This window comes from Penicillium cosmopolitanum (genome assembly GCF_028827165.1).
Source record: "Penicillium cosmopolitanum strain IBT 29677 chromosome Unknown utg000013l:1.0-859999.0:1.0-860633.0, whole genome shotgun sequence".
Taxonomy (NCBI): Eukaryota; Fungi; Ascomycota; class Eurotiomycetes; order Eurotiales; family Aspergillaceae; genus Penicillium; species Penicillium cosmopolitanum.
The window spans coordinates 14,951-28,435 of NW_026622683.1; the positions used below are offsets into that span (position 1 = coordinate 14,951).

Here is a 13,485-nt window from a genome sequence, read left to right on the forward strand (position 1 = left end):
CTCTTTGCTTTATATAATACTCATTCTATCTGGAAGAGCTATTAGCTGACAATATTTTGATTGACGGGGTATTGGGGTGGCTCAACAGAGAGGAAGATCATGCAACAGGACTTGAGAATGGATATACTCGGTTCTTCTGTGGACTTGCTGATATGTAATTTCACCACATAGTTAGTATACAATTACAATGTGTCCTTTAGTCTCCATTTATTCACCTTCGGCCAGCTGTGGGGTTTCATCTGGTTGGAGCTGTTACTGCTTCGGTACTTGTCGTAATCTGAAAGTGTAGTGGGATGCGGTGGTATGTGGGACATTCGGCCAATGCCTGTTTAGCTTCATTCATCGCCGCAATCTTCACCGGACACTCTCAGTTTGTAGGACGGTGTCCTTCGCCACAGTAGGCACACTTGACTGGTATCGCCTGCCCCTTCAACGACGGACACTCCCAGGTCGGGTGTCCGCCGGCGCAGTGGCCGTATTTGAAAACGTTGGAACAGTGTGACTGGATATCCCCCGGCTTTTGGTATTTCCTGCATAGCTTCATCCGCCCCTCTCGGCAGAATCGTGATGCATTATGAATTTGCTTCCCCCATACGACTCCAGTGATGATAGCGCGATTAGCCACGACTGGGGTAGTGAACTCGATCAGAATCGAGCCCTCCGCCCTCTCAACCGGACGCGTCAGCCATCCGAGATACTGGATCTTAGAGCCTTCTCCCAGTTGTTCTGCCTGAGCAGTTCAGCTGCAACATCGGCCATCGTCTCCGGAGTAAGCTTCATCGACTTCACGGGGATATGATACACCACGACTCCCCATGATGGCTCCTGGATCACCGAGCCAGGTCCAAAAGCTCTCAACCACGCGGGATGTTTACGAAGGGCCTCTGCACCTGCGGCACTGTTGGCCACCATTGCCACGTCGCCCGAGGGCAGTTTTCAGGCCGCAACGAATGAGGCTTGTCCAGCCAGTACCCCAGAATTCTTCTGCCGGGCATTTGTTGTCCTTTGTCGTTCTGCCCGTTCAACCAGATCCTTTGGCGTCAATCCACGGATTTGTTCACGGTTTGGTTCGACTTTGACGATGACCTCACGGCCCTCGCGAAGTTCGATTTCCGGTACTCCTGGAGACGACGTGCCGTTGCTCCGGATGTTGGGTGCCGCAGCCTTGGCCAGGTCGCGCTGCCATTCTCTGGCTCGGAAGTTGCGCCACGCTGCCGCAGAGTTCGCCGCGGGGTTGGATAAATTCGTCGATAAGGTGCTGGTTGTTCTTTCGATGGTGTCAATTCGCTGGTTCAGACGTTCGGTGTCGATGTTGATTTTGGTCAGCGCCTAGAGCACCTTGGCCATCCCTGGCCATCGCCCCGTTGGGCGTTGAGTGCGTACTGGCGGACGGCACGAATATATCCAGTGACGTATCGGTCTTCCATGCCATTGTTTTCGATGTGATTAAGCACCTTGCGGGCCCGTTCCGCGATGTCGTCCATGGATCGGGGCGGGTCCGCGAGGACCATGGGTTTTGGTGTTGCTCTCCTGATAGGGGGCAAATTCTGTGCATTTGCACCAGTCGCAACCACCGCTGCCATCTTCCCAATGAAACGGGTATTAGACGATAGCGCTTGAAGTTAAGACTACGATGAACTAATCCTCGAGGTCCTGCGACCTCTGGTTGGCTAGGTAATCCAAGAAAACGTTTTTGCCAAGAAATAGTTGTCTGTGTCTTTGCCAGATAGATTTAACCACCAGGCCAAAAATTAATTCGTTGCCAGCCTGTTGTATGCGGTTTATAATTAACTTTGCGAAGGTTCAGCGTAAATTAAACCATCCATCAATCCGACTGTTTGGACTGAAACAATGGATTATTATTTGAAGCCTGTTCAGTGCCAATTTTAGACATTACGGCAGACACTTGGATAATTATTGACTCGATCGTAGTTTTGATATAATTGACAACCTATTCAAAACATTCAATTTATCCACAAAATTAATGGCTAAAGAGTTAGTGTTTAAGTTTGCGGCTATGACTAGCTTTCATCGCTCGTCTGTGGTCAAATGGAATTTCGGAAAGGCACAGCTCATTTGCTGTGAAATTGTGTTCTGACCAACCACTGAAATCATTGGGCAATTTCCTAAAGCAGACTCAGGTATTCTCTCGCTCAGGGAAATGTTTGTCCCTGAGTGTGCTCATGAGGCTCAAAGTGATTTTTTGTAAAAAAATGAATCTATTTCATACCGTAAATAGAGCAGATGAATCCCCCCTTCCCGGCCACCATCGAAATATCACAAGTTTGGGCAGGTCACTCAAGGCTCCTGTTATCTCGTAGTCCATTCTCCCATTCTCTTATATGAGATCCAATAACAGCTTGACTTATTGTTTAAATTCGGACCTAAACGTTTCCCGTTCCAATTGCTATAAAGCGAGCCTCTCCTGTTGATGACTTCTCATCAAAGAATGTACATGGATATCAGTCATTTCATAGCGTCATCGGCTTCGTAGCCAAGCACCACTGCAAGCCTTAATTGGCCAGCTGGAAGATTGCCACCTATTCCGCCGACGTTCGAATCTTTGGCAGCGTATGCATTATTGAATTTGGCGCCATCGGAGCTAATTGAAGAGCAAGTCTCGGTGGCTGTATCGCAGATTTTCATACCCTGGATTTGAATATTGGCTGCCTGTGCCGTGATGGCTGAAACATCAAACCCCGACCATCCTGAATAATATATGGCTGACCCAAAATCGAATTCACCCCATGTCGAAGTGTAACCCCCGAAGTTGTCAGTAGGTATCGTGTAACCTGGTGCAGCCGCCCAAGCTCCTTGAAAGTTCTCGTCAAAAGCAACATGTTGAGTCGTTCCACTGTTCAAAGTGAAATTCTTGCAGGCATGGCCGTACCAACCATTGAGGAAACCGCCTGGTAGAATTTTATTCCAGATAACCACGGACCATATTGCAGAGCTCGCTGCTTTGAATTCAGCAACATATTTATAGTCACTGGAGTTTTCTGCAGATACTCTGATAATATTGCTCCCGTAGGGATCGCCTACACTGCCTTGATAAGTTATCCCAGAGCCAGATGCTTCAGTAATTCCACCAAAGCCAGTAATTGAGTAAGTTCGACGATATGGCAAGGTATCTTTGATAGAAGCACCGTTTGTTGGAGAATTTGAAATGGTCTTCTCACAATTGGGCAGTCCTTGGCATTGAGACGTGTTCATGGCTGCGTAACAGGTAGTTGAAATTATTATTTCCAAGAGCCAATTCGCTGAATGCATAGTGAAAGTCATTTGTTTCATGAATTTTGCTCGATAGCGTACTTGAAGTGGTTCTATAAGCAGCTGCTATTCCTGGAAGTAGACTGTCATAATAATGAAAACCGGACTTCCTGAGTGAGCTTCATTGTATTTAAGCCGGCACTTGAGCTGCTGAGTCTATGATAAAGTGACCTAGTCATTCTCACCTCTAGCTACATACCCCAAAATTAGTATTATTCAGTTATCGACCACGGATACTTGAGGCCGCTTTGCAATACATGTACCACTTTGCATTTATAGTACATGCCCGTTCTTCTTCTCATCTTTTCTGCTACGTACTTGAATCCATGTGCTCATGAAACGTGTTTTATACGAGGTGAGAATGGGACTCACTGCAAAAAGTTACCTACTATATTACTGCAAAAAGCAGTAGGTCGAATACAGTGGTACTCATGGGGTTGCAAGGGAGTTACAGTGATAACCAGACCCTCCTCCTTCGTCTAAATAGGATCAAGCTATCGTAGCATTAGTGATAGATATTATACATGTAGTTATCAAATTGGCTGCGAGGCATATCGTCTTGGAAAGTTTATTATTAGCTCTCTACTGACTTTACTGAAGGAAACCCATCCTAAAACAGCAAATTGTGGTTTGTAAATCATTTTTAACCCACCGAGTCAGCTAAGAGGTGTGATTGAGTCACAAAATTTTCTGGGATATGAGCGACTTGCAGTGCTAAACGTTCAAATGGAAAGAAACAGGAATTTCGGTAGGATTTCCTTAAATCTAAGCTTTAAGTTGGACGCATAAAAATAAGATCAAATTTTATTAGGAACTAATAAAAAGGCGTGTCTAATTGAGTGAAATATTTCTAACAAGGCTTTCTTGACGCAGCCGGAAAATCAACTCTTTCAAATCAGTTCTTCTCGGTTGTCAGTGTTAGCCGCCATCCCGGTGACTTGGAGAATTTACCAAGGCTGCTTCTTTAATGAAAGAGGCTTGGATGAATAAAACCCAACCCGTACGCCCCCACCCACCAAAGTTGTATACGGAGGATTCGTCAACGTACCATCTGTTTAACTATCGTACGTCTTTGCTCATTTCGGTGTCCTACATCATTGCATCATTGAAATTAGTGGCTCCGTGGCCCTCGCCTGGGTAATGGCCTGCGTCCCTCAATCATCTCTGGCGCCTATTTGGCTTGTCTCAGCAGCTCAGCCTCATCATTTTATCCCTTCCAATCATTGGCTGATGTTAGAGCTAGCGTCATTTCATCCGGTGGCACCCCTGAAAATGCCCCATCCTTTGGGTCAGAATAGTATAAGTACAGATCGACAGAGGAAAGTTTTTTCTGTTATTTGAGAAATTTCCTATTAACCCTCACATACCTTGCGAATTACAATTTACAATCTACTCTCTCATTCACCCACCACAGCCATGAATCAACCTCAACTTCGCAACGTCTATGACGGGTATCTGCCTTTCAGAGCCGATCCTCTCCCGCAACAGAGTGCGACATAGGCTCGGGCAGAGCGCTCTCGGATGGATTTTACCCAACCTGAATTCTATGGTATGATCTACGATCGAGCGTTCGAGATTTCCGCGGCAGGCCAGTATCAGGCTCTGTCAGATGAGCGGCGTGCCTATGTTAATCAGCTGATTCATGATCGACGGCATCAAGACCCCTCTGGCGAGTGGAGTTGTGCCTATGCGAAAGAACACAGAAGGTTTGTCAATGACCGTGATACTCTTGAGCATGACGATGATGCTATTGCAATGACAGTCATACTCATGCAAAGGCCCTGGACTCCCAAAGCCTACCCGAGAACCTCGATGGGTGATTTGGTTGACCTTCGAATACCCCCATACCTCAATGGCCAGGGGCACTATGTAAGCGTTGCAACAATGCCTGGTTTTCCAGCCGGGCACACACTTCCTCACAACTATGCTATGAGCAATGTGTACCACGAGTCTAGGCCATCGTCGACGCAGGAGCAAGCCAGCATTAGCTGCCTGCGAAAAGCGCTTTCCGATCGTCAGCCGAGAATGATGAATCGATCTGCTCTACAGTATGGATGGATGGATGGATGATTTCATTTACCCCGACCCCTCGCGAACGATATGCAGGATTCAACAACTATATACATGTGTCTCTTCGTAATTGCCGTGTCTAATTTCCTAAGCGACCTTAATGCCTCGCCGAAGCCTTTCGTGGCTCCCTAGCCCTTCGTTCTCATGTTGTCTTCATGGTACTCGGCTTTGAAACCGTTGTGATGCTTCAGCGAAGTCTAAGACGGCTTCTACCGTCTTCGCCTTCGAAGCATGGCTAACCTTACCTCTCTCCTCTCCTCCAGACCCTCCTAGTAGGATTGAAATGCTGTTGAACGCCTCGCCGACCTTTTCTCGGAGCTCTCGCCGAAGTGCTCTCAGCTCTGGACAGTCTAGCAGAACATGGCTTACACTCTCGCGTTCGCCACAGACACATAGGTCATTGTCGCGGAAGCGAAACGTCTTTGCATATGTTGATAGCCAGCAGTGGCCAGTTTGCAATTAGGTGAGTAGATAAGCCCGGTTCCTCGGGAGGGAACCGTAGAGGCCACGTGTGTACTTGGCTGGCAAGGTGTTGTCAATCCGGCGCAGGTAGCTGCCAGTCTTCGACCCTTTCTATTCCTCTGCCCATTGGTCCTAAATAACTTGCCTGATATGTGCTCTCTCGCGTGATATCAAGGGACTAAACGGGTGTGTCTTGCCCGGGATGGCAGCTTCTTTAGCAAGCTGATCGGCGATCTCGTTCCCGGTATTTCGCAGTGACCGGGGATCCATTGTAGTCGAATCATTGTACCATAGTTCTTGGTGGTTTCGGCTGCTCGTAGGATAGCGTGGATGATCTGCTGTCCCGACTTGTTCCCCGGTCTTCGAATAGCTTACAGTGCCGATATACTGTCGCTGAAGATTGTGGCGGATCTCACCCGCACGTACGATGCTGTCCAACGTCGAACCGCGACTTGATTGATGATATTGATAGCGTATAGAATCCCAATGAGCTCTGCCGCATAGACCGACCAGCGGTCCATACTGCCCACCTGTATTTGTATCCTGTCAGTTGTCTGCTGCCTCTCGTCGATCGCAACGGCTGCAGCTCCCAGATGACCTTGTCGCCCCGAGGCGTCTGAGTAGATCATCACGTCCGAGATGGATCGTACTGTTTCCGCTTTCTCTATTACAACCTCTCGATCAGGTTCTATTTCGATTCTGGCGAACCCCTCCGGTCTCTATGGAGGGAGCGGGGTCGGGTCAATTATCTCGATTTCTCTCAGTCTCTCTAAGTTTATTATTTTCAACGCCTCTGCTAGAGGGAACCTGGCGTATAATCCAATATTGTCCCGCCTTCTCTGGGCCCGAAGAAGGGTGCTCCAGATAGGATGTTTTTAGGGCAGGGTGTGGAGTCTTGTAATGGTATTCTGTGTACGGAAGCGTAGTCGAAGATGGATTGGCCGGACGTGTGCTTCTACATCCAGCGCAGCTGTGGCCACCGTTCGAAATGCCGATAGAACGCGGATGAGCGCAGTCCGCTGTACGGTGCATAAGTGCCGAAGATGCGTCTTATCTCGGAGTAGGTCATGCCAGACGGTAGACGCATAGTCAATGACCGGTGCGACATACGCTTCGTAGAGCTAACGTATCTGCTCTGGGCGTAAATGCTGTAGTCTACCAAGAGCGAGGTTGACCTTTATAGCTCGTTTGACCGCCTGCTGTACGTGTGGTTTCTATCGTAGCTTATGGTCGAAGATAATTCCCAGTAGTTTGGCCGTTGTGGATGGTTTGACTGCTTTGCCATTCATGATCAGTTCCCCTTGGCACTGTTCCTTTCTCTTGTGAGTGATGTGGATAAGTTCAGTTTTCTCGGCCGCAAAGCAGGATCCGGTCCTCCGGGCCTATGCTTCGATACGTGGTATGTCTTCAAACTGGATTCTGGCTAGGTTCTCCTCTGCACTCCAGCCAACTCGCTAGCGAAAATAGTCGTCGATGAAGGCCGAAGCTCTGCCTTTGGAATCTACGGGCTGGTCTACCAGATCATTATTAAAGAGCGTGAACAGAATGGGCGAGAGTGGAGAGCCCTGCGCCAGCCCGGCATTGTCTAGCGGTGCTACCTCGGTCTGGTAGTTATCGAACCGGATACTGGCTTGGCGTCCGCTTATAAAGCTTGCGATCTATCGTCGGGCAACCAAAGGGATGCCCTTGGATTGGAGACGAGCGTCCAGGCTTGTCTGGTTGACTCTGTTGAACGCCCCTTTTAGGTCGAAGGCGACTAGTGTTACCACTTTTTGTTTGTACCACGCTTTGTCGATTGCGTTGGCAAGTACTAGAAGGGCTTGCTCGGTGGTGCGTCCTGGTCGGCCTCCAAACTGAGTATCCGGTAGTAGCCCGTACTGCTCCGTGTAGAAGGACAACCGTCGGGCGACCACTGCTTCCAATAACTTTCCAAGCGTATTGAGGAGCGAGATGGGGCGGTAGGCTCCTGGTTGCGAGTAGTCTGGCTTTCCTGGTTTCCGCAGAACTACGATCTGGGCGCATCTCCACCCCTGGGGGTGATATCCTAGTTCGATCGACACCGTGAAAATCTTGGTAATAATGCTCCCGAGGTAATCCCAGAGACGTTTCTAGACTAACATAGGAAGACCGTCTTCACCTGGCGCTGTTGATGGTTTTGCAGTACTGAGCAATCGGTAGATCTCGATCTCTGAGATCGGTTGCTATGGGATTTCGGCTGGGGGTCTAGGCAGCTGTTCGTCTTCGGCGGGCGCTATCGACGGGAAGAATGCGTCCATGAAAGCTTGCGCCTTTTCTGGATTATCAGCCACCTCCCTGTCGCCGACCCGGAGCGTTGGGATGCAACCCCACGCCTCCCGTGGTTTTATGTACGACGCGGCCTTCTATAACTTCCCTTCGCCGGCCTCATCAAGGAATTGTTTCCAGTGTGATGCTTTTGCTTCTTCGATCGTCCGGGTCCACGCCCGCCGCGACTGGCGTATGTCCTGGAAAAGTGCCATGCTGTGGGGATCGTTTCGTCCTGCTTCCGCACATCTCGCCTGCCATCTGCGTCGCAAGCGGTTTACTTTGTTCTGTTGCTCCTTGAGATCGGCCGTAAACTATCGTTTAGCGTAAGGGGAGGGTTGCTGATCGGGCGTGTGTCTGTCGACAGCGATCGCAGTGGTCTTAGTGAGGTTTTCTACGGCTATATCGAGTGCGTGGGTTGAGTGTATCTCGGTCTGTTTCCCCATGAGACTTATGACCTCGTTCCTAATTTTCCCCCAGTCTGCGCGGTCGTAGGCCTTTCTTGGAGGTTTATTGTTGTTGCGATGTATCTGGAGGCTCCACTCTGAGTATGTGGCCCGGTGGTCCGAGCCGTAGTTATCGTAGTAAAGATGACACTTAAGCAGTAACTCAGATTTATCCGTCACTGTCTGGTTAATCGTGGACCTTCTTCCCGGGTGGCTCAGCGACCAGTAGGTTGAGACTCCTCGAGGGAGATATCCCTGCAGACCATGTTCGTGGAAGAAATTGATCAGTTCGCCGGCTTCCTCAACGAAGCGGGGTTGGATGTTGTTGTTCCCCTATGCCGGATGATGGCGGTTGAAATCTCCAGATAGGATAAGACAGGTGGGCCTTCTGTTGTTTTGAGTATTTTCCTGAATCGTGTGGTGGATCGCGGATAGAGTCGTCTCTGCCGATGTTCTGTCGGGATTGTGCATCGGTACGGGTGGGATATAGACCGAAAAGACCAGGATCTGGAGTTCGGCCGTCCAGATCTTAATTGCTGTTAGGTCTGGGTGGTCGCATTGCACTTGTTGGTGAGAGGCCGTTGAGAGCCTACGGTTTATATAGATAAGGCTTCGCAGTTGAGCTGAGCCGTCTTTGATTGTTGGTTTGTATAGTCGCCATGCGCTGTGGTTCACATGTGTTCGATATGCAGTGATTGGTGGTTCCTGAATTAGGAGGATGTCTAGATTTTCGCTCTGGTGGTCGTTTATGAGGGCCTCCATGCCCGCTCTCGATTTTATGATGTTTAATTGTAGGATTCGGAGAGGTTTCCCTAATATTGCGGGGCGAGAGGGCCGGTTGGCGTTGGGCATAGGGAATCCCTGGTTGGGTGTTCACCACTACATTCTAAGCACCGTGCTCTGACTCCGGGTGGGTATCTTGATCGTTCGTGAGGGCCACCGCAGTGTCTGCACTGCGCTGCTTTTTCTTTGCAGGACCACGCCTGGTGGCTAAACCGTTGGCATCGGAAGCATTGTCCTTCTTTAGCCTTGTATCTCTCTATGCGCCCAATGTACCGCCGGTCAATCAGCAGTCCATTGTCAACCATCCATTCTGCGGCCTCTGCCGAATCAAACCAAATGCCTATGGAGGCGAACGTCCCCAGGTTCTTGTCCCGTTTCTTGAGCTACGCGATATCTTCGATTCGGAAGTCGTGAGCAGCGAGATCGTTCTCGTTTGTGAGTTTCTTGATAGCACCTGCTTTATCCTTCTTGAGGTCTAATCCGTGGGTAGGGAGGTGATGTACAACTACTCCGTGCCGTGGTCTCACCAGCCTGGTCTCGTTTCCTAGGTCCCTTAGCTATTCAGTGTTGCAGCGGGCCGCCTCTGCCGACTCTGAGTCCTTAAATCGAATAATGTATCCCGTTTGAGTGGTGCCGACTCCCGCGACTTGTACATCTTGCGTGGATGGGTCGTTTGATAGTGCGTTCCGGATGTGGGTGTTTGCTTCCGTGGTAGGTAGGTATCGTCTAAAGGTGTTTTCGTTGTCTTCTGATTTAAGTGCGTCGGTTGATGTCTGGCGAGTGCTGATTCGGACGCAGTTCTTTTCTTTCTTTCTGTGTCGACTGTTCTCATGAGGGTCCGAATTGTTGACGTCTGCAGCAACCGCCGCCTACGATCGGCCCGAAGGCGGTGTCTTTAGGCTTTCGACCTGTGTTCGCAGCGCTTGGATCTCTTCCCGTAGCGTCTTATTCTGGGTCTGTAGCTCGCTCTGGCTGTGTTTTACTTCGCGAAGCTTGTTTCTGGTAGCCTGGATCAGCACGCTTTGCTTGTCAATGGTGTGTTGCAGTTGTTTAATAATTTGTCGAATCTCTTTGGTTGTCATACGTCTACTGCTGGTCACTGCGCTTTCCGGCTCTGTAGTAGTCCAAGTCACATGGCTGTTGTCTTCTTCTAGGCGTGTTTGCCTCCTGGTACGAGGGGCGTCCCTTGGTTCAGAGTTTTCTCCTGCGTCGATCGCCGCCGACCGTCGCGTGTTCCTGGTTGGAAGGGGCTCGGGAGGCCCCGTGGGTGGGTCCGCCATCCGTTCACCGCTAGCGCCCGCTCGGCACACACAACAATGATTTTATATACGTTCGGCTTCAACAAATCACCTAGTGGATGGATGGATGGATGATTTCATTTACCCCGACCCCTCGCGAACGATATGCAGGATTCAACAACTATATACATGTGTCTCTTCGTAATTGCCGTGTCTAATTTCCTAAGCGACCTTAATGCCTCGCCGAAGCCTTTCGTGGCTCCCTAGCCCTTCGTTCTCATGTTGTCTTCATGGTGCTCGGCTTTGAAACCGTTGTGATGCTTCAGCGAAGTCCAAGACGGCTTCCACCGTCTTCGCCTTCGAAGCATGGCTAACCTTACCTCTCTCCTCTCCTCCAGACCCTCCTAGTAGGGTTGAAATGCTGTTGAACGCCTCGCCGACCTTTTCTCGGAGCTCTCGCCGAAGTGCTCTCAGCTCTGGACAGTCTAGCAGAACATGGCTTACACTCTCGCGTTCGCCACAGACACATAGGTCATTGTCGCGGAAGCGAAACGTCTTTGCATATGTTGATAGCCAGCAGTGGCCAGTTCGCAATTGGGTGAGTAGATAAGCCCGGTTCCTCGGGAGGGAACCGTAGAGGCCACGTGTGTACTTGGCTGGCAAGGTGTTGTCAATCCGGCGCAGGTGGCTGCCAGTCTTCGACCCTTTCCATTCCTCTGCCCATTGGTCCTGAATAACTTGCCTGATATGTGCTCTCTCGCGTGATATCAAGGGACTGAACGGGTGTGTCTTGCCCGGGATGGCGGCTTCTTTAGCAAGCTGATCGGCGATCTCGTTCCCCGGTATTTCGCAGTGACCGGGGATCCATTGTAGTCGAATCATTGTACCATGGTTCTTGGTGGTTTCGGCTGCTCGTAGGATGGCGTGGATGATCTGCTGTCCCGACTTGTTCCCCGGTCTTCGAATAGCTTGCAGTGCCGACATACTGTCGCTGAAGATCGTGGCGGATCTCACCCGCGCGTGCGATGCTGTCCAACGTCGAACCGCGACTTGATTGATGATATTGATAGCGTATAGAATCCCAATGAGCTCTGCCGCATGGACCGACCAGCGGTCCATACTGCCCACCTGTATTTGTATCCTGTCAGTTGTCTGCTGCCTCTCGTCGATCGCGACGGCTGCAGCTCCCAGATGACCTTGTCGCCCCGAGGCGTCTGAGTAGATCATCACGTCCGAGATGGATCGTACCGTTTCCGCTTTCTCTATTGCGACCTCTCGATCAGGTTCTATTTCGATTCTGGCGAACCCCTCCGGTCTCCATGGAGGGAGCGGGGTCGGGTCAATCATCTCGATTTCTCTCAGTCTCTCCAAGTTCATTGTTTTCAACGCCTCTGCTAGAGGGAACCTGGCGTATGATCCAATATTGTCCCGCCTTCTCTGGGCCCGAAGAAGGGTGCTCCAGATAGGATGTTTTTGGGGCAGGGTGTGGAGTCTTGTAATGGTATTCTGTGCACGGAAGCGTAGTCGAAGATGGATTGGCCGGACGTGTGCTTCTACATCCAGCGCAGCTGTGGCCACCGTTCGAAATGCCGATAGAACGCGGATGAGCGCAGTCCGCTGTACGGTGCGTAAGTGCCGAAGATGCGTCTTATCTCGGAGTGGGTCATGCCAGACGGTAGACGCATAGTCAATGACCGGTGCGACACACGCTTCGTAGAGCTGACGCATCTGCTCTGGGCGTAAATGCCGTAGTCCACCAAGAGCGAGGTTGACCTTTGTAGCTCGTTTGACCGCCTGCTGTACGTGTGGTTTCCATCGTAGCTCATGGTCGAAGATAATTCCCAGTAGTTTGGCCGTTGTGGATGGTTTGACTGCTTTGCCATTCATGATCAGTTCCCCTTGGCACTGTTCCTTTCTCTTGCGAGTGATGTGGATAAGTTCAGTTTTCTCGGCCGCGAAGCAGGATCCGGTCCTCCGGGCCCATGCTTCGATGCGTGGTATGTCTTCAAACTGGATTCTGGCTAGGTTCTCCTCTGCACTCCAGCCAACTCGCCAGCGAAAATAGTCGTCGATGAAGGCCGAAGCTCCGCCTTTGGAATCTACGGGCTGGTCCACCAGATCATTATTGAAGAGCGTGAACAGAATGGGCGAGAGTGGAGAGCCCTGCGCCAGCCCGGCATTGTCTAGCGGTGCTACCTCGGTCTGGTAGTCATCGAACCGGATACTGGCTTGGCGTCCGCTCATAAAGCTCGCGATCCATCGTCGGGCAACCAAAGGGATGCCCTTGGATTGGAGACGAGCGTCCAGGCTTGTCTGGTTGACTCCGTTGAACGCCCCTTTTAGGTCGAAGGCGACTAGCGTCACCACTTTTTGTTTGTACCACGCTTTGTCGATTGCGTTGGCAAGTACTAGAAGGGCTTGCTCGGTGGTGCGTCCTGGTCGGCCTCCAAACTGAGTGTCCGGTAGTAGCCCGTACTGCTCCGCGTAGAAGGACAACCGTCGGGCGACCACTGCTTCCAATAACTTTCCAAGCGTGTTGAGGAGCGAGATGGGGCGGTAGGCTCCTGGTTGCGAGTAGTCTGGCTTTCCTGGTTTCCGCAGAACTACGATCTGGGCGCATCTCCACCCCTGGGGGTGATATCCTAGTTCGATCGACACCGTGAAAATCTTGGTAATGATGCTCCCGAGGTAATCCCAGAGACGTTTCCAGACTAACATGGGAAGACCGTCTTCACCTGGCGCTGTTGATGGTTTTGCAGTACTGAGCGATCGGTAGATCTCGATCTCTGAGATCGGTTGCCATGGGATTTCGGCTGGGGGTCTAGGCAGCTGTTCGTCTTCGGCGGGCGCCATCGACGGGAAGAATGCGTCCATGAAAGCTTGCGCCTTTTCTGGATTATCAGCCACCTCCCTGTCGCCGACCCGGAGCGTTG

General features: G+C 50.7%; 4 protein-coding genes across 4 annotated transcripts; 1 reads left to right on the top strand and 3 right to left on the bottom strand.

The window, feature by feature from the left end:
* Positions 1 to 367: 367 nt before the first annotated feature.
* N7509_013997 (uncharacterized protein) lies at positions 368 to 912 on the bottom strand (the record flags this gene model as incomplete). Its single annotated transcript, XM_056638634.1, has 2 exons — positions 368 to 730; positions 751 to 912. The coding sequence occupies 2 exons, from the start codon at positions 910 to 912 to the stop codon at positions 368 to 370; spliced, it is 525 nt and encodes a 174-aa protein (XP_056480623.1).
* A 24-nt stretch (positions 913 to 936) lies between these two features.
* Positions 937 to 1,583, bottom strand: N7509_013998 (zinc knuckle domain protein; the record flags this gene model as incomplete). Its single annotated transcript, XM_056638635.1, has 2 exons — positions 937 to 1,329; positions 1,392 to 1,583. 2 exons carry the CDS (start codon positions 1,581 to 1,583, stop codon positions 937 to 939), a joined length of 585 nt encoding a protein of 194 aa, XP_056480624.1.
* Positions 1,584 to 2,466: 883 nt separating this feature from the next.
* N7509_013999 (uncharacterized protein) lies at positions 2,467 to 3,213 on the bottom strand (the record flags this gene model as incomplete). The annotated part of the gene is made up of 1 exon (XM_056638636.1): positions 2,467 to 3,213. One exon carries the CDS (start codon positions 3,211 to 3,213, stop codon positions 2,467 to 2,469), a length of 747 nt encoding a protein of 248 aa, XP_056480625.1.
* A 1,578-nt stretch (positions 3,214 to 4,791) lies between these two features.
* Positions 4,792 to 5,203, top strand: N7509_014000 (uncharacterized protein; the record flags this gene model as incomplete). The annotated part of the gene is made up of 2 exons (XM_056638637.1): positions 4,792 to 5,139; positions 5,171 to 5,203. 2 exons carry the CDS (start codon positions 4,792 to 4,794, stop codon positions 5,201 to 5,203), a joined length of 381 nt encoding a protein of 126 aa, XP_056480626.1.
* Positions 5,204 to 13,485: the final 8,282 nt, after the last annotated feature.